This window comes from Mirounga leonina, unplaced genomic scaffold (assembly GCF_011800145.1).
Source record: "Mirounga leonina isolate KUSES-001 unplaced genomic scaffold, KU_Mleo_1.0 Mir_166, whole genome shotgun sequence".
In the NCBI taxonomy this organism is placed as follows: Eukaryota; Metazoa; Chordata; class Mammalia; order Carnivora; family Phocidae; genus Mirounga; species Mirounga leonina.
The window spans coordinates 24335970-24354740 of record NW_023270418.1 but is presented as its reverse complement, the minus strand read 5'-3'; the positions used below and the strand labels follow the sequence as shown (position 1 = coordinate 24354740).

Here is an 18771-nt window from a genome sequence, read left to right as displayed (position 1 = left end):
TTGGGATGGAGCCCTGCGTCGGGCTCCCTGGTTATTGGGGAGTCTGCTTCTCCCTCTGCCCCTTCCTCCATGCATTGTCTCTCTCTCTCTCTGTCTCAAATAAATAAAAAGAATCTTTAAAAAGAGAATTCAACGTATGATTCAAGGAGGACACCAATTCAACTGTAACGGGAGGAATGCAGTGACTGCTCATCAGTATGGGGCTTCTTTTTGACATGGTGAAAATGTCCTGGAATTAGTGGTGATCAATGTACAAATTTGTGAATGTACTAAAAACTCTGTCCACTCTGAAAAGATGAACTTTGCCCTGGGGCAAGAAGGAGCCTGGTGTACAGAGAGGAAGGAGAAAAACGGGGGGAGACGAGCTGGTGGAGTTGGGGCCCCATTCCCTAGGGCCTCTCAACACTAGGAGCCCCCATATTTCAGAAGTCTGCTCCCTGCATAAGACTTCGCCCTTCTCCACAGTGTCTGGCATTAAAGCGCATTTTTTGGGACCCTTTCAAACTGGGATAGGGATTGGAATTAGGACACTTCTTAACCCTCCAGGGGTCAACTCCTGTCCCTGGTGGGCAGTGGGCCGTGGAGCAGTCGGACCCAGCTCGGGATGACCTCTTGCTGTTCTACGTCCTCTTCGGCTAGTAAGTCCTTAGTTCTAACAATCCACTGCGGTAGGTAGCAGTACGCTCTTGCCCAAAGTCACACGGCCCACACAGCCAACAGCAGAGTCAGCCCGGCTCCAGGGTCCGTGCTGTTCCCTACTACCCGATGCTGCCTCAAACAGCCCTCTGAGTCAGGGTTTATTAGCCTATTGTTATCCTCATCTGACAGATGAGGAAGCTGAGGCACAGAGAGGTGAATGACTTGGCTTGGGTCATACTGTGAGCTAGGACGAGATGTCGGGAATGGTGTGGGCATGCGCATGGGTAAGAGCCCTGGGTGCCCGGTGCCCAGCGAATCCCAGACACAGAGCCTGGGGGAGGGTAGGTCTAGGGGGAGGGTTGTGATGGGGAGAGGCAGGGCTCAGGGCTGGCCACCTGCTTCACTTCCTCCCTGCTTCCTCCAGGCCCTCAGCCCGTCCCTGGGGGCGGCTCCTTGGCCAGGCTGCCGGGAGGGCCCACACTGCCAAGGGAGGTCGGGGCCAGAGGTGCTGAAGAGCCACCAAAGGGGGTGCCCCGGGAGCAGGATGCCTGCATCCTTGGGAAGCCGCCTCCCAGCTTGGGGGTGGGGGCGGCAGAGGCCCGCGTGACAGTGTGGCTGACATTCCTCAGCGGCCACGTGGCCCCAACTGGCAGGGACAGCTGCGGCCGGTGGCCGGACCAGCTTTGTTCCCAGGGTGGCGCCCGCTCTCCATCCAGGCCCTGCTCGGCTCCTGCCTGGCACTGCTTTCCTTCCTGGGGCTCCGTGGGCAGCTGACCCTGGGGTCCCCACCATGAATGCCTAGAAGCCCAGGGCCACCGGGGTCTCTCCGTCCTCAAGCGGCGCAGGGCTCTGGAAGGATGGGGCAGGACCAGACGAAGCAGCAGATCGAGAAGGGGCTCCAGCTGTACCAGTCTAACCAGACGGAGAAGGCGCTGCACGTGTGGATGAAGGTGCTGGAGAAGAGCGCGGACCTCGTGGGGCGCTTTCGCGTGCTGGGCTGTCTGGTCACTGCGCACTCGGAGATGGGCCGCTACAAGGAGATGCTAAAGGTGGGCCCGGGCTGGCCACCCCCGGGCTTCGGACCCTCCCGCCTCCTCAGACACCCCCATGTCCCACAGGCTAGCAGCCCAGCCCCGCTGGGGCTCTGAGTCCGGTCGAAGGCCCTTGTGGCCTTGAACTTTGCTCTGAGACCGAGACAGAGCTTCTCAGCTTCAGGGTTCGAGAATCTCCAGGCCGGGTCTCGGAAGCTAGGTTCCAGCCTTCCTGTTTGGGGTGCTGAGTCGGAGCCTGAGGGGGCGTGAGCTCCAGCTTTGGGGCTGGGTGGGTGGGTGGTGCGGGTAGGCTGGGGTCGAAAGGTGAAGGCTATGGGGCCAAGCGTGGCTCCAGGTCTGACGCTTCTAGCCTATGGCTGGGGAGCAGAGAACTCATCTGAGGCCTTGGCTGGAAGCTCTGGGTCCGAGGCCTCGGCTGCGAGGCAGGGAGGAGGCCCGGGTCCGAGGCTCAGAGTCCAGGCTGACCGCACTGCCCTGACCCTCCGGGCAGTTCGCTGTGGTGCAGATCGACACCGCTCGGGAGCTGGAGGATGCCGACTTCCTTCTGGAGAGCTACCTGAACCTGGCACGCAGCAACGAGAAGCTCTGTGAGTTCCACAAGACCATCTCCTACTGCAAGACCTGCCTCGGCCTGCCCGGCACCAGGGCAGGCGCCCAGCTCGGAGGCCAGGTCAGCCTGAGCATGGGCAATGCCTTCCTGGGCCTCAGCCTCTTCCAGAAGGCCCTGGAGAGCTTCGAGAAGGCCCTGCGCTATGCCCACAACAATGACGACGCCATGCTCGAGTGCCGCGTCTGCTGCAGCCTGGGCAGCTTCTATGCCCAGGTCAAGGTGGGCCGGGGCCCCGGGGGCGGGTGGGGGAGGGCTCGGGTCCCCTGACACCCTCTCGCGAGCCGCACTCCTCATTCAGGACCTTGCTCAGTCCTCTCACGTAGGAGAGTCTGAGAGGGAAGACTCCCCCAGGAAGGTAGAGACTTACCAGGAAGGGCAGGGCCAGAATTCAAACCCTGGTCTGTCTGCCTTCCTGGGGAAATGGGAGGCTCCTTCTGAGGCCTGGCCATGAACCCGTACTGCCCTGTGTTTGCTATGTGGTCTTGGCACCTCTCGTCTCCGAACCTTGGTAGGTGCATCTATAAAATGAGGGAGGGCAGGGCCCACCTTCCAGCACGGTTGTAAGGACTCCTTCATCAAGTATTTATTGACTCTTTACTCTATGCCCTGCTCCGTGGGCTTGGGAGGCAGGGAAAACAACAGCAAAGCCCGTGGCCTTGTGAAGCTTGCATTCTAGTAAGAGTCAAATAAACACAATCAGTAAGTCAATCACATAGCGTGCTAGAAAGTGCTTAGGAGAAAGGAAAGCGGGAAAAGGGGGTGGGAAGTGCCGAGGATGGGGTGTTGCAATTTCAAATCAGGTGATTGGAAGGCCTCATAGAGGTGTTATCAGTCTGATGATTGGAAGCACAGGAGAGGGTAAGCCATGCAGAAATCTGGCAAGAGCTTGAAAAAGAGACAACAGCTAAAGCAAACCCCTGCCCTGGGTGAGGAGGGGGGCATAGCTGACCTGTTCCAGGGACGGTGGAGGCCAGCATGGCCGCAGCAGGTGTGTGAAAGGGGGTAGGAGGTGGTGAGAACCAAGAGGTACGGGGGCAGGGGAGAAGGCAGATCAGTTTGAACTGATGGAGCCGGTGACCGAGGGCTGGTCGAGTGTTTGTTCTCCTGGGACCCCCTAGGCATCCAGACTGCGCTTGGCCCACGGGGGATGTTGATGCCCGGCACACAGTAGATGCTTAATAAAATCTTGGGGTAAATGGGTGTATAAATGCTGATGAATCAGAGGTGGGATGCGAGGAAATGAGAGTCATCCAGGACGACACCGAGGATTTTGTTTTCAGCAACCACACATAGGAAGAACCCACTCAGTGAGACTCGCTAGATGGGAGAGGGATAGGGTGTTTTAAAACCTTTTTTATTCTGAAGACAATTAACCGTACAGGAAAATCGAAAGAATAATATACCGACCTCCATATCCCCACCACGTAGATTGAACAATTATTAATATTATGCCATATTTGATTTACATATTTTAACTGAAGTGTTGTGACATGAAATTATAGACATCATGATATTTTACCCCGAAGTAGTTCAGTATGCATCTCTGAAAGAAAAAAAAAAAAGACATTTTCTTATATAAGGACACTTTCTTACATAATCACAATTATCTCTTGAATTTCTCTGCTTATCTTGAAAACACGCCTCTACCCTCGGCTTCTATAAATTGGAACACAGACATGAGGCACATGAGCAGTGGGCATTATGTCTCCTAAAGTCTCTTTCAGTAGATTTCTCCCGTCCCCTTTATTTTCCAGGATTTCAACCCCATCCCTCGGTTTCAGGGTTAGTGTTTTTTCCTTCCCTGACCAGCAGGTGAACTTGGGGGGCGGTGGCGCTCCGGCCCCCTGTGAAAATTCAGTTCCGCGGCCAGTTTCCATAATGGATTTAGCATCCAGTGATGCTTGTTGCCCAAATCAGTTCTCTTATTTCGACTGTAAGGAAATGGCGATTTCCAAGTTCTACCTTTCCTTCTACAGTTGTTGGCTGGAATTTTCTCTAAGGAAGAACGCTCCCCCGTCAAATGGGGCTAGTTGGCGCCTCTGAAATGCAGTTCCTACAGAAAAAACGGGGTACTTTTTCCTTTCCTTTAGTTCCCACTTTGATGATGAGGAGTTGAAGTCATAGTGGCCTCCAATGATCATACTTAACCTGGTTTGCTTTCTTCTTTTGGAGTACCGTTATGAAATCCTGGATTTTTTTTTTTTTAAGTATTCGGTCTTCTTCAGTTAATTGCAATATTGTGCTTTGTGATGCTCAAATTATCTTAACTTTAGTTAATGGAATTCCTTCAATAAGTCTCCTGTGTCCCTTTGGAGAGACTTCATTTAAACACGGAAAGTGTTCTTGTTTTCTGCAATGATTAAACTGTCCCAGGCTCCATGTGTATATTCCCTGCCCCGGACCTGCAATCAGCCATTTCTCTGGGCTCTTTTTGGTGGGAAATTTTATTAAAGACCAAATGTGGGTTCTCAAGGTGCTCATTGCTACTGAGAGTTGTGATGACTTCTAAATCTTTTTAGTTGCCAAGACAACTGAAGTTTATGCTAATATTTGCAATTCAAATCTAATGTTTCAGGATTTTCCTTAATTTATTTTAATCTTGATTCTCTTTTCTCTTAGGCTGAAAATGTTGGCTTTTAGCAACATAATTACACATTTATTTTATTCTACAAAATACTTTCCAAAGACAATACCAATATTACTTAAAAAAAAAAAAGACAACGGAAGGAAGTTTAAGATTTCTTTGCCTTTCGTTCTTTTGTCTTTTATCAAATATCCCGCTATGGATGAACTGCCCAAGGACATACATTTCCAAGGTCATTTGAAATAATTATATTTTTCTATGTGGTTATATTACTATAATGCAATATAATACATTATAATGTAATAATGTAGCATTATATTTTAATAGTATATTATTACGTTATACTAATTCTATAATTAAACTTATAATTAATTAATTATATTAATATGATGATATGCAGTTAGGGTCATTTATTTCCATTTTCTATTTTTAGGGTTTTAAAAAAATAAAAAAATTTTGGGGGCGCCTGGGTGGCTCAGTCGTTAAGCGCCTGCCTTCAGCTCAGGTCATGATCCCAAGGTCCTGGGATCGAGCCCCTCGTCGGGCTCCCTGCTCAGCAGGAAGCCTGCTTCTCGCTCTCCCTCTCCCCCTGCTTGTGTTCCCTCTCTTGCTGTGTCTCTCTCTGTCAAATAAATAAATAAAAATGGGTACTCAAGGGGCGCCTGGGTAACTCAGTCGTTAAGCGTCTGCCTTCGGCTCAGGTCATGATCCCAGGGTCCTGGGATCGAGCCCCATGTCGGGCTCCCTGCTTGGCGGGGAGCCTGCCTCTCCCTCTCCCTCTGCCTGTCTCTCTGCCTACTTGTGCTCTCTCTCTCTCTGTCAGATAAATAAGTAAAATCTTAAATAAAAAAAAAAAAGTGCGTCACAAGGGGCACTGGGCTGGCTCAGTTGGTGGAGGGTGCAACTCTTGATCTCAGGGTCGTGAGATCCTGCCCCATGTTGGGCATAAAGATTACTTACATAAATAAAACCTTAAAAAAAAGTATGCAACAAAATTTGTGAGGAACAGGTTTTTATTGGGGTTATCGAGAGTTCTCTTTTGGTCTCATATTAACTTGGAGATGCTTGTTAGATAGGAAGTGAAAGATCAAATAGATTTTCTATGAGAAAGAACAGAGCAATGGGGTTATAGTTGAAGGGGACATGAAATCAAAAGAAGGTTGTTTGAAATTGATTTTTTTTTTTTTTTTTAACGAGGCAAGAAATGCCAGAATGTATTTGTACGCCGATGGGAATGATTGAGTGGAAAGAGATGGGGGCGGGGGGCACCTGGGTGGCTCAGTCTGTTCAGCGGCTGCCTTCAGCCCAGGCCATGATCCCAGGGTCCTGGGATCGAGCTTCCTGCTCAGTGGAGAGTCTGCTTGTCCCTCTCCACCTGCTTGTGCGCTCTCTCTCTGTGTCAAACAAATAACGAAAAGCTTTTTTAGAAAGTTCTTTAAAAAAAGAAGAAAGAGCCAGGGGATTTGTTCCCGAGTCCCGTGGAGGGACTCCCATCTGTAGGAGCAGGGAGTCCTCCTCCAGAGTGGCAGGAAGAAGGCAGAGTGGTCCATATCGAGGATTTGGTGGAGAAGGCAGTAGTCCTCTCTGACTCTCTTCTGTTTTCCCTGTGGAGTATGAAGCAAGGTCATTAGCTGATAACAGACAGGTAGAAAGAGCTTTTGGAGGTTTGAGGAGAAATAAAGGATGAAGGATGATTTCATTGCCTCAGTGAGTCTGTTCCAATGCTCTTTGGAGCAGACTGTGCTGGCAACCAGTCCCTGAGCCTTTGGTGAGCGCCTGCTGCTGGGTGCCGGGGGGCAAACACTAGCGGGGGGCCTGGTACCCCCTTTTGTGTGTCTCTGAAGATAAGGGGCCCAACTGGGACGAAGTGAGAACAGAAGCCAACTGTATTTTCTTGCCTTCTCGTTCATCCCTTCATTCAACAAATATTCACTATGCATCTACTAAGTGCCAAGAACCGTGCTAGGCTCTTGGGATGCATCCGCGAACCCGATGAAAATTCCTAGGTTCACGGAGCCCACACCTTTTCAGCGTCTCTTCCTTCTGCCTGGATCACTCTTTCCTGGGACACCTGAATGAATGAGCGAACACCGGCGGGGCCCTGGAGCCCTTGACTTAGGGGCAGCTCCGGCCATTCTGTGGGCCCCTTCTTGTCCCACCTCCTCCCTGTGTCCCCCGCAGGACTACGAGAAAGCCCTGTTCTTCCCCTGCAAGGCCGCAGAGCTCGTTAGCGACTATGGCAAAGGCTGGAGCCTCAAGTACCGGGCCATGAGCCAGTACCACATGGCTGTGGCCTATCGCCTGCTGGGCCACCTGGGCAGCGCCATGGAGTGTTGTGAGGTGGGCCAGGGGGGAAGGTGGGCAGGCGGAGGGTGGTGGCGTGGGCTCGGGTGTCCTCCTCCCACATCAACCCACTTAGGGCCCCAAGATTTGCCTTGGGCCCCCTTCTCCATGTGCCCCGAAGGATGCGTTTGTTCTGCCCACTGCCCTGCCCCAAACCTCACTCCCTTCCCGTCCATTCTCAGGGGGAGGGGGCTTCCCTCTGCCCTCCCCCCATACACACTCTCTGTGGGGCACTTTCAGTAGGAAGAAAGCCGGTCTCTGGAGTGCCACTGACCTGGTTTCAAATCCTGGCGTCGCTACTTACTAGCCAGGTGCCCTTGGTCAAGTCACTTCTGTCCACTGGATGGGTGTGGTGAGGCCTCAGTGGTTCCGTGTGTGGGGCCTCGGCACCGTGCTAGGTCTCTTGGGCTCCGAGGACGTTGGCGATCCCTGGGCTGCCCTGTCAGAGGGGCCCACTGAGTAATGACACCCCAGTGGTGGTGGGGGGGGCAGATGTGCAGGCCTGAGCTGCCCGCCTGCCTTCACAGGAATCTATGAAGATTGCTCTGCAGCATGGGGACCGGCCACTGCAGGCCCTCTGCCTGCTCTGCTTCGCTGACATCCACCGGAGCCGCGGGGACCTGGAGGTAAGGCCCCTGGGGTGCGGAGGGAGGGCTTGCAGGCCTGGTCCAGTCTGACTGCACCCTCCCCCTGGCTGTGCAGACAGCCTTCCCCAGGTACGACTCTGCCATGAGCATCATGACGGAGATTGGAAACCGCCTGGGGCAGGTGCAGGTGCTGCTGGGAGTGGCCAAATGCTGGATAGCCAGGAAGGCGCTGGACAAGGTGAGATGGGGCTGTTCCCGACAGCCCCCGGTTCTCCCCGGTGCTCCCATTTGGAACCAGTAGGTCAGCCAACACTCTGTGGGGCTGGTCCTGGGCAGGACTCTTTCAGACATTTTGTCTAACATCAGCCTCACCCGAATCCCATGAGCTGAGTACATTCCAAGCCATTTTCCAGACTCAGAGAAGGCCCACGACGTGCCCAGACCCACAACTAGTAAAGGGCCAGAGGTGGGTTGGAACTCAGGATGCTTTAACGGCTTTCACGATTTCACAACACCCAATGAGACAGGAATATTCTTCCCATTCTGTATCTGAGTAAACTGAGGCAACAGGTAACTTGACCACACAGCTCTGTGACTGGGCTCCAGCCTCCTTTTGCTACCTTCACACGCAGGGCAGCTGCCCAGCCATGATATCCTCCCCAGGCCCACCCCTCCCAGCCCCTTCCTTTCCTGTGAGCCAAGGCCTCTGTCAGCTCTGCCTGCAGCCCTGGCCTGTGCTTGCCTTCCAGGCTCTGGATGCCATCGAGAAAGCCCAGGACCTGGCCGAGGAAGTGGGGAACAAGGTCAGACCTGATTCTGTCTTCTGGGTCTGGAGTCAAGAGCCCAAGGTGGCATCTCGGGTGTGTGGAGAGGGCTTCCCTGAGCCTGCACATGCCCTGAGCCCTTCTGGATCTCCAGGAGCTGCCCCCACCCATTCCCACACCCTGGCTATTTCTCTTCCACCCACAGAGCACTTTGGAGGGCAGGGCAAGAATTCTGTAGCTCAGAGGACATCAGAATTCCTCAGAGCTTCTTGATGGTCATTAAATCTCCCAACAGTGGGTCCACTCACTAAGAGCTGGGCACACACAGGTTCTTCTAGGTATTGGTCCCACTCCTCACTGTCTCCCTGCAAGGTGGGCACTGCAAGCCCCATTTTACAGGTAAGGAAAGCGAGGCTCAGAGAGGTGCTCCAGGACCCACACTTTGTACCTGGTCTGTCTTAACTCCAAAGCCCGTGGTCCTCCCATAGCGTCTGTGGCCTCTCAAATTTAATAGTTATATCCAAACCTTTAAATGTTGACAATAGGCTCAGTGTTTCTTGAAGCCTTCTAGAAGATACGAATTTCTCTGGAATCCAGTGCACAGCCCAACTAAAATGCCAAATAGATTATAGCCACTCAGTTTTACCCAAGTATCTCAGGTTGGTCAGAAATGCTGATGAGCTGTTGTGTGTATTTAATTAACAAAAACAGGAGAGCAAATTAATCATTATGGTGTCAATGCAGCAGATCTGGTCAATAAAATCCTTCAAAAACATGGGGTTCCCAGCTAGTTCTAGGGGTGAGCACCAACTACCTCACCACCACCACCCCCCATTCTGCGTGGGGGAGAAGCCAAGGCCCAGAGAGGGTGGGACGGTTTTCCTAGGCCCATCAGCGATGCAAGAACGCCGCCAGGACCAGACCGTGTGTGTCTTGACTGCTCGGTGGGCCCTCTGGGACGGCTTCTCGGGCTGGGCAAGGAGGGAGGCTCACCAGTGCTGACGTGGTCTTGTCCCCCACGCCTGCTCCCCGGTCCCTGCTGGCCCCAGCTGAGCCAGCTCAAGCTGCACTGCCTGAGCGAGAGCATCTACCGCAGCAAGGGGCTGCAGCGCGAGCTGCGCGCCCACGTCGTGCGCTTCCACGAGTGTGTGGAGGAGACCGAGCTCTACTGCGGCCTGTGTGGCGAGTCCATAGGCGAGAGGAACAGCCAGCTGCAGGCCCTGCCATGCTCCCACATCTTCCACCTCAGGTGAGGGCTCCTGGCCGGTGGGCAGGGGGCACCCACGGTCTCTTCGGGGTACGCTAGGGCCCCAGCTGCCCTAACCACAGTAGTAACACTGAATGTAGTGCGCTCTGCGTTCTGAGTGTTCTAGAAGCTTCCCCTGTGATAACTCATGGAATCCTCCCAGGAGCCCTATGAGGTGGCCATCATTACTCCCCCCAAAGAGAATTCAGAGAGGCCTCTCAAAGGCCATGAGATTCAGACACCCAGGGCTAGACCTGCGTCCATGCCAACCTCCTCACTCCTGACCTCCTGGAAAGCCCAGGACAGAGTGCTAAGGGCAAGCAGGGCCGCCGGGAGGAGGCTGGGAGCCCTCCCCTCCCCTTTGACACTGTCCCAGCTCCTGCAGAGGGGAGGGGAGGAGAGAGAGCCCAGGCCCAGGATGGAAGCCTGGGTTCAGTGAACGGACAGAGTCCTTTGCCTCCCAAGGTGCCTGCAGAGAAACGGGACACGTAGCTGCCCCAACTGCCGCCGCTCATCCATGAAGCCCGGCTTTGTGTGAGTCCCACCAGCAGTCTTGGGCTTCTGCCTCACTTCCCCCTGCTCCTTGTCCATCATCATGCTGGGGGCCCCTGATTCGCCATGCCTTGGACCCTGTTTACTCCTGGGGCAGCCGCCAGGGCCTCCTCCAACCTGTTGGGGCCCAGGACCTGCCCCCCTGTTGTTCGTCCAGGCTCCACTGCCCTCCCTGCCTCTTTGTACTTTGCTCTTTGTAGAAAAATAAACTGTTGGTACCTGAGCCCAGCGATTCTGACTCTTTTTGCCGGTGTGCTGGGGCCAGCACGGACAGGACAGCTTCTTCCCCAACTGGTCTTCTTGACTCCTGTCAGGCAGTTCTGACAAGTGTGAATTTGGGGTCAGCAGCTCCTGTGCTCACACGCAGTCACTGAACAACCTTGGACAAGTCACTTAACCTTTAGCAAATGCTGTTATTTAAAGAAATTTCTGCTTTCAACTGCTTCCAAGAAAACCACTCGACAGTTTCCCACCAAGTTGAGGGGTTCTTTGTGAAGGCTTGACTGAAAATATATGCCATGTGGCTCACATGAAGTTCATTTTAGGGGTGCCCTGGGTCTCGCCTTAGAGTCATAAGCAGAGATCCTCCAGAGCAAGGGACACAGATACAACAAAAACGGGTCTCATATGATCCAGAGAACTGCCCTACTCCTTGAGATGACAAGAAACGATTACAGATGTGAGTCATAATGTTTTTAATTGTAGAGGCTGTTGTCCATTCAGCTCTGCCCACGTGGGCTGGTCTGTGGCGCCTGCTCAGAAGTTAGCAGCAGCAATTTCTCTTTAAAACTGGTTAATGATTCTCTCTGGTAACCTTGGACATGCCTTTTTTTGGCTCTCTGCACACGGCTGGCGTATGTTGCCTATGGTTTGGGAAGCAGAGCCATCTCGCGAATCCCCTAATTCCTAGCTGCGCCAGATTCTGAGGTCGAATCATTCCTTCCAAAGCACCCTTTCAATTACTGGCTAGATTAAGACTACATTTCCCAAGGGCCCTCGAGGTTCCCATCGCTTCTCCCTCCCCTTCCGGTTTTACATCCGGGCTCCGCCCATTGCGCGCACCGACCAATAGCGCTTCCACCTGTCGCTCCCGGCTTAAACTGGACGAGGGTGGTAACGTTTCAGGAGCGGCGGGGGGAGCGGGTCCTGTGTCCCGGGCTTGGTCTTTTGAATCGGAGAAGCAGATTCGTTATGGCGGTAGCGGCCGGAACTAATTCGGTCAAGAGTCAGGAATTGGAGAGAGAGGCCCGCCACTAGGCAGGAGCAGGCCTTCAGAAAGATAGTATTAATCCTGGCTGAAGTTTCTGTCCAGTCTGATTTTCGGTCTTCTCCTTCGGGATATGAATCTGCTGCCGAAAGTCGAGAGTCCAGTGACTCGGCAGGAGAAGATGGCGACCGTGTGGGATGAGGCTGAGGTGTGCGCCGGGAGAGTTGGGGGTCTTGGAGCCGGGGCCAACGGGAAGACGCCTTTGGCGGGAGGGTAGGAAGTGGTTGGGGGGGTCAGGGTCTGGCCTGGTCCCGGGGTCGGGGCCGCTTGGAATGTGGGCAAGGGTCTCGACTCCTTCATTTTGGTTTTATGGGCGGGGAAGCTGAGGCTGTGGGTGGGCTGAGGATGCGGAATCCTTGACCTGAGTAAAAAAAAAAAATTGGGGGGCGCCTGGGTGGCTCAGATGGTTAAGCGTCTGCCTTCGGCTCAGGTCATGATCTCAGGGTCCTGGGATCGAGTCCCGCATCGGGCTCCCTGCTCCTTGGGAGCCTGCTTCTCCCTCTGCCTCTCTCTCTCTGTCTCTCATGAATAAATAAATAAAATCTTTAAAAAAAAAAAAATTTTTTTTTTTTTTTTTTTTTTTTTAACAGCAAGATGGAATCGGGGAGGAGGTGCTCAAGATGTCCACAGAAGAGATTATCCAGCGCACACGGCTGCTGGACAGTGAGATCAAGGTGGGCTCACAGCCCCGGTGGCGGGCAGCAAAGCCCCCCCAGGGCAGGCCCTGGAGATCCCAGCAGCGTCTTTCACGTTGTTCTCGGCCTTTCCAGGAAGACGTAGGGCCCACGGATTAGAAAAAGTGAAAAGAAAACAGCCTTAAAAGGGACACGAAGAGGGACAGGGTGGTGGGAGGGCAGGCCTGAGAGAAGGATTCATCAGACTGCCTTTTGCAGCCAGGTCTTTAAATATTCCTCTTGAGAATCTTTCTTTCAGAAAGTCCTCATTTTACAGGTGAGTAAACAGGTTTTTACTGTGGTGAAGTACCCAGCCCTTAATTAAGAAGCAGAAGCTAAAACCTGTATTTGCCTGATTCAGAGCCCTGCTCTTTTCCCTCTGCTACAACTACCTTCAGGAGGTTTCCTGTTTTGCCCTCTGCTGGATGTGGACACAGGTTCACCCTTCAGAGAGCTTTAGAGCTGAGTGGATGGATGTTGGAAGGTCCCCTGGGCAGCCCGGGCCTCACCAATTACAGGGCCCTAGGATAAGCTGAGCCCAGGCTGAACATTGGCTTCCACTTGCCCTCATCCCAGATCATGAAGAGTGAAGTGTTGCGAGTTACCCATGAACTCCAAGCCATGAAGGACAAGATCAAAGAGAACAGTGAGAAAATCAAAGTGAACAAGACCCTGCCGTACCTTGTGTCCAACGTTATCGAGGTGTGTGTGTATGTGGAGGGGAAGAGAAAAGGGTCAGCCGGGCTTGGAGGCAGCCTGCGATGGGGCCATTGGAAAAAGAGTGGGTGAAAAGTTTTGAGGCCCAAGTTGCACGTTAGAACTACACCTCCTGGGGCCCCCTCCCTAGTGGGCATTTCCAGGGTGGTATATATACACACCTAGACACCCTGAAAAGGCCTCAGAAGCCACACATGTTTCCTCTTTACTTGGGGGGTAGAGAGCTCTTGGGGGACAGAAAAGCAACACCTAAAGGGATCTTATCAGTCCCCTGGCTTATCAGCCACACCTTTGCTGAGACTGGGGCTAGTCTGAGGAAGGGGGTGGATTGTTTTCACCTGGGAAGTGCTAGTCTCTGAGGAGTTCAGGGGGCTGAGCAGGGCCTCTTGACCTGAGCTTTTTCCCTTCCCAGCTTCTAGATGTTGATCCCAATGACCAAGAAGAGGATGGTGCCAATATTGACCTGGATTCCCAGAGGAAGGGTAAATGTGCAGTGATCAAAACCTCTACACGACAGGTGAGGCTAGCTCAAGGATAGAACTAAGGAGGGTGAGGCGTGGAGGTGGGACAGGACTAGGGAGCTTTATTACTGAAGGCAGTAACTGAGATTCAACCTAGAATTTTTCCTACAGACATACTTCTTGCCTGTGATTGGGTTGGTGGATGCTGAAAAGCTAAAGCCAGGAGATTTGGTGGTGAGTGGTGTCCCTGAACCTGGGCAGGGCTTTTCCAGTGAGGTTTCTCCCACTGACTAGCTGAGCCTCTGCCGCAGGCCCCGGTCACTGTTGGCCCTGAACCTTGGCAGAGCAGCCCGGGGAGTCTGAGCTCATCAGCTTGCTCTTTGGTTCTTGTCTTCCGTAGTCCTGTATTTTCCTTTCACTTTACAGACACCTGCCACCCAGCCAGTTAGTTAGGTCTTGAGCTGGGACAAATCTGAAGGCTTCGTGCTCTGTCCCCAGGGTGTGAACAAAGATTCCTATCTGATCCTGGAGACCCTGCCCACAGAGTATGACTCTCGGGTGAAGGCCATGGAGGTGGATGAGAGGCCCACAGAACAATATAGTGACATCGGGGGCCTGGACAAGCAGATTCAGGAGGTGAGGGAGGCACGGGCTGCTAATAGCAGCATTGCCCACCTTTTGTGTTTTTTTGCTTCATTGACCAGAGCACTTACTGCCAACATGCCTCTTATCATAGCATTCCAGGGAGGTAAGGAGGGTGCTGTGTAACAGTTTAGGAGACTGAGGTCCAGAGATTAAATGACTTGTCTTGAGGGTAACAGAAGGTTAGGACCAGAGCCAGGACTGGAACTCAGGCTCCTGGTTCTTACCCTGGTGCCTTTCTACCATGTCCTGCTGTTCCTGGAGCGGCCGTAGCCAGCCTTGGTGGGAGTGAGCATTCTGTGTCCTTCTGATGCAGGGGAAGGAGAGGCCATGTCCCTGAATTGGCGTTAGGAGGTTTGGGGATGGGGTTGAAGTCATTAAGTGTCAGGCGGTAGGATCCCTCCAGGCTTCACTCTCCTCACCCAGGACTTCTTCCTGGCAGCTGGTGGAGGCCATTGTCCTGCCAATGAACCACAAGGAGAAGTTTGAGAACTTGGGGATCCAGCCTCCAAAAGGAGTGTTGATGTATGGCCCCCCAGGTACAGGGAAGACCCTGCTGGCCCGGGCCTGTGCCGCACAGACCAAGGTGAGTGCTTTGGAAGGGAATGAGGAAGAAATGGATAGAAGCTAAAGCTCTGCCAAGCAGGCTCAGAGGGACCTCTCTTGGTGCCTTTGGCCTGACTCTTGTCACCGTGCCCCTTCGACAGGCTACCTTCCTGAAGCTGGCTGGCCCCCAGCTGGTGCAGATGTTCATTGGGGATGGTGCCAAGCTGGTCCGGGATGCCTTTGCTCTGGCCAAGGAGAAAGCTCCATCCATTATCTTCATTGATGAGCTGGATGCCATTGGCACTAAGCGGTAAGGGGTTGCTGAGTGGGGGTGCGTGGGTGGCTCAGTCGTTTAGCGTCTGCCTTCGGCTCAGGTCAGGATCCCAGGGTCCTGGGATCGAGTCCCACATAGGGCTCCCTGCTCGGCGGGAAGCCTGCTTCTCCCTCTGCCACTCTCCCCGCTTGTGTTCCCTCTCTCGCTGTCTCTCTGTGTCAAATAAATAAAATCCTAAAAAAAAGAGGGGGGTGGTGCTGAGTGCCACCAAGGAGATTGTTTTAAATTCCAACTATTTCCCACCCTGTCCCCTCCTTCCCCTGGAACAGTGGCAACTCTACTCTTGTGGTTCTACGTCCTGAATTCTGTTTGAACTAGCTTCCTTGCTGCTTTTTTCCCCTGACCATTCTCCTCACGGCTACCTGCATGTTCCTTTCATACCTGCTTGCTTCCCTCACATACACCCACACTCCCTCACACAGACATCCTACTTGAAACCCTTTGTGGGTCCCCATTGCTCCTTGGGATAAATGCTGGACTTAACCATGGCCTGCCTGGTCTGCTGTGTGGCTTTCCCTGTTCCCCTCCACTTCATCCTGGACCTGGCCCCGCCCCCACCTCTTCCCAGCATCCATTTAGTTAATTTTTTTAAGATTTTTATTTATTTATTAAGGCCATTTATTTGAGAGAGCAATTGAACACATGCACTTGAGGTGGGGGAGGGGCAGAGGGGGAAGGAGAGGAAGAGGGAAAGAATCCCAAGCAGACTCCACCCCTGAGTGCAGAGCAGGAGGCGGGACTTGACCTCACGACCCTGAGATTATGACGTGAGCTGAAACCAAGAGTAGAACGCTTAACCGACTGTGCCACCCAGATGCCCCAACATCCCTTTGGTTTATAGGTCCGCTCTATGATCGAAGTCCATCTGGCCCTGGTGGGAGAGAGTTTGCACCTGTTCCTTTTCTAGAATATACTTTTCCTGTTTTTTAGTGGTTGGTTGCCTAGCCTGTGTGTTCTCACCGTGAGAGATACTTCCTCAGGGATGCCTGTTTGGGCTCCCCTTTATACTCCCAAGTCTGGATCCCATATTTCTAAGCTTTAGCTCAGTTTGCAGTGGCACATTCATTGGGGGATAGCCCAGGCAGTGGTTGGTTTTGCTCACTGTTTTATCCTCAGCCTGGCTGATACCAGGAGCTTCTCCAGTCTCTGACACCTGTTGTGTGTCAGTCCTGGGCTGGGGGCTGCAAGTTGAGCGTGACCTTTCCCTGCCCTGGATAGTTGGGTTAGATTTCTGGTGGCTGGAGGAGGGGAAGGCTCTGCCCAAGTTGTGGCCTCATCAGTGTGTCGGGCCTCTTGTGTGCCCCAGCTTTGACAGTGAGAAGGCCGGAGACCGGGAGGTGCAGAGGACAATGTTGGAGCTTCTGAACCAGCTGGATGGGTTCCAGCCCAACACCCAAGTAAAGGTGAGTATTGTCATCACAGATGAAGAAAATGGAGCTTAGAGGGCAGGGCACCTTCTCGGTCACCCAGCTAGTGCAGCTAGAATTAGAATTGAGATTGTCTTTAACACCGTTGTTTGATGTGGACCCTGGGCTGCCTCTCTGCCTCTCTGCTTGGCATGGCCTTGACTGTTGTCTGTCTGGGAGCCCCATCTTCCTCAGTTCACGTTGCTGCTTCTCCCCTTGCTCAGGTGATTGCAGCCACCAACAGGGTGGACATCCTGGACCCCGCACTGCTCCGCTCAGGCCGTCTGGACCGGAAGATTGAATTCCCCATGCCCAACGAGGAGGCCCGGGCCAGAATCATGCAGATCCACTCCCGCAAGATGAACGTCAGGTGAGCAAGGACATGAGCAAGGCGCTGAGATCTGAAGGGGCAGCAGCAGAGCCGTCTCTCTTGTCTTTCTCGTACTGAGTGTCCCCAGGTCTCCGCCCACTCCTCCTCCCCTCCCTCTTCACACAGAACTCTTCCACATGCCAGCCTCCGTTTCTCCCCACAAGCCTGAGATAGAATCTTGCTTGGGTCTAGGCCCTGATTCTGGGTGCTCTGCTCCTTAGAATCACCCTGCCTCTTCCTACCCCGTGGTCTGAAGGTGCACAGGCTGGAGGCCCTCAGTTTCCTTGACTCCCCCAGCATGGCTCTGGGGAATCCAGCCAGGGGCCAAGTGGACTTGGATTCAGATCTGTGTGATCTCCAGCAGGTGGTATTACCCATCGAAGCCTGAGTTTCCTTGTCTGGTGCTTGGGGGTAATGGCACTGACCTCATGGGGTTGTGGTGCGTCTGGGGAAGGGCTCGGCACAAGAGACCAAGGCAGCACTGTGCTGATGCAGGACTTCCTCAGGGAGACAGCCATCCTCTTGCTCCCCTGCCCCAGGCTGAATCAGTCCCTGGAATCACAGGTGCAGATTTCTAGAAGGCTAGAGCTCAAAAGACACAGAAATAACCTGTTCTCTGCTTTGACTTACCTGCCCTCTGTTCTGTAACTCATACTGAGAAGAGAACAGGCACAGCGGGGAAGGGAGGGATTTGCCGACGTCCCAGGACGAGTGGACCTCGCTGCCTGATGGGGAGTATGGGAGGATATCCTCTCCTGCCCCTCCCCATAACCATAAGTAAAACTGAGTCCTGTGGTGTCTGTCCCCCTCTCCCCCCGGCCCCCCAGTCCCGATGTGAACTACGAGGAGCTGGCCCGCTGTACGGATGACTTCAACGGGGCCCAGTGCAAGGCCGTGTGTGTGGAGGCGGTGAGTGGTGGCGTGGGGGAGTGGGTTACTTCATGCCTTCTTGCCCCCCTTCCCTAAACAGGATGGGGCATTTGGCTGGTGGAGACTGCTGGGCGGGGGAGAGGCTCAGAAGGCCGAGGCCTCTAGGAGCCGGGCCAGGGGTGCGGGAAGGCACCCTAGAGCCTGTCTGTCCTGGGTGCAGGGCATGATCGCACTGCGCAGGGGTGCCACGGAACTCACGCATGAGGACTACATGGAGGGCATCCTGGAGGTGCAGGCCAAGAAGAAAGCCAACCTGCAGTACTACGCCTAGGAGGTTGCCCGCCACACCTGCTCCCTGGTCTGGTGCTGGTTAAAATCCATAATAAAAGATGGTTGCAGGTCCCTGCCACCTGTCTGTTGCACCTTTCCCGGGGCTTGGCTGGAAGGAAGAGTGGGGCCTCTGCAGGAGGCTCCCTCCGCACGTGCTGCTGCCTGGAACCCCTGAAACCACTGTGGGCCTCAAAGCAGTCGTCAGGCGAGGCCCTCCGGGAAGGATGGGTGCGCGCTACGGCTGCTGCCTGGGGTCTTCCGCCCCCCCCACCCCCCACCGTGCCCCTCCCACCCCCTTTCCTGCTCCCTGCCCCACCCCTCCACTTTAGAGTCAGGGCCCTGCAGCTCCAGAACCAAGGCCCTGAATAGAAGCCAGCCTTTCCCCTTTGGCATTTTGGTCCCTCATCCTTGCTTCCCTGTAAAGCCAGACTCTGTGTCTCTGCTCCTTGAAATTCCTCCCGTTTCCTGGCCCCTGAGCCTCCTGTTTCTCCACGTGTCCCCATTAGCTCTCTTGGCTCATTTCCTCCTGCTGAGAAATGAACCTTGAGCAAGAGCACTGAGAGCCCTTCTAGGCCTAACCTTTGGTCACAGTGTGTTCTCCCCCACCCCCCAGTTCCGCCGTCAGCCCCGCTCCCCATCAGGTCCCACGTCCTATCCCGTTTCCTCGAAGATCTCGTTGGTCCTCTGTCCGTCCAACCTTCCAGCTCCCCTGCATTGTAGCTGGCCTCGTGTGGTTCACTGAGGGCCTGTTGTGGGCCCTGTGCCCAGCGGATCTTG

At 53.8% G+C, this 18771-nt stretch overlaps 2 protein-coding genes across 2 annotated transcripts; both read left to right on the top strand.

The window, feature by feature from the left end:
- Window positions 1–1034: 1034 nt before the first annotated feature.
- On the top strand, window positions 1035–10613 carry RAPSN (receptor associated protein of the synapse). Its single transcript, XM_035012818.1, has 8 exons — window positions 1035–1688; window positions 2182–2520; window positions 7067–7225; window positions 7756–7854; window positions 7931–8053; window positions 8565–8618; window positions 9629–9828; window positions 10291–10613. The coding sequence occupies exons 1-8, from the start codon at window positions 1434–1436 to the stop codon at window positions 10361–10363; spliced, it is 1302 nt and encodes a 433-aa protein (XP_034868709.1). The 5' UTR covers window positions 1035–1433; the 3' UTR covers window positions 10364–10613.
- A 900-nt stretch (window positions 10614–11513) lies between these two features.
- Window positions 11514–18071, top strand: PSMC3 (proteasome 26S subunit, ATPase 3). The gene is made up of 12 exons (XM_035012817.1): window positions 11514–11792; window positions 12235–12318; window positions 12895–13020; window positions 13448–13552; window positions 13668–13730; window positions 13995–14132; window positions 14581–14724; window positions 14846–14994; window positions 16325–16421; window positions 16649–16794; window positions 17622–17703; window positions 17885–18071. The coding sequence occupies exons 1-12, from the start codon at window positions 11718–11720 to the stop codon at window positions 17993–17995; spliced, it is 1320 nt and encodes a 439-aa protein (XP_034868708.1). The 5' UTR covers window positions 11514–11717; the 3' UTR covers window positions 17996–18071.
- The last annotated feature ends 700 nt before the right edge of the window (window positions 18072–18771 follow it).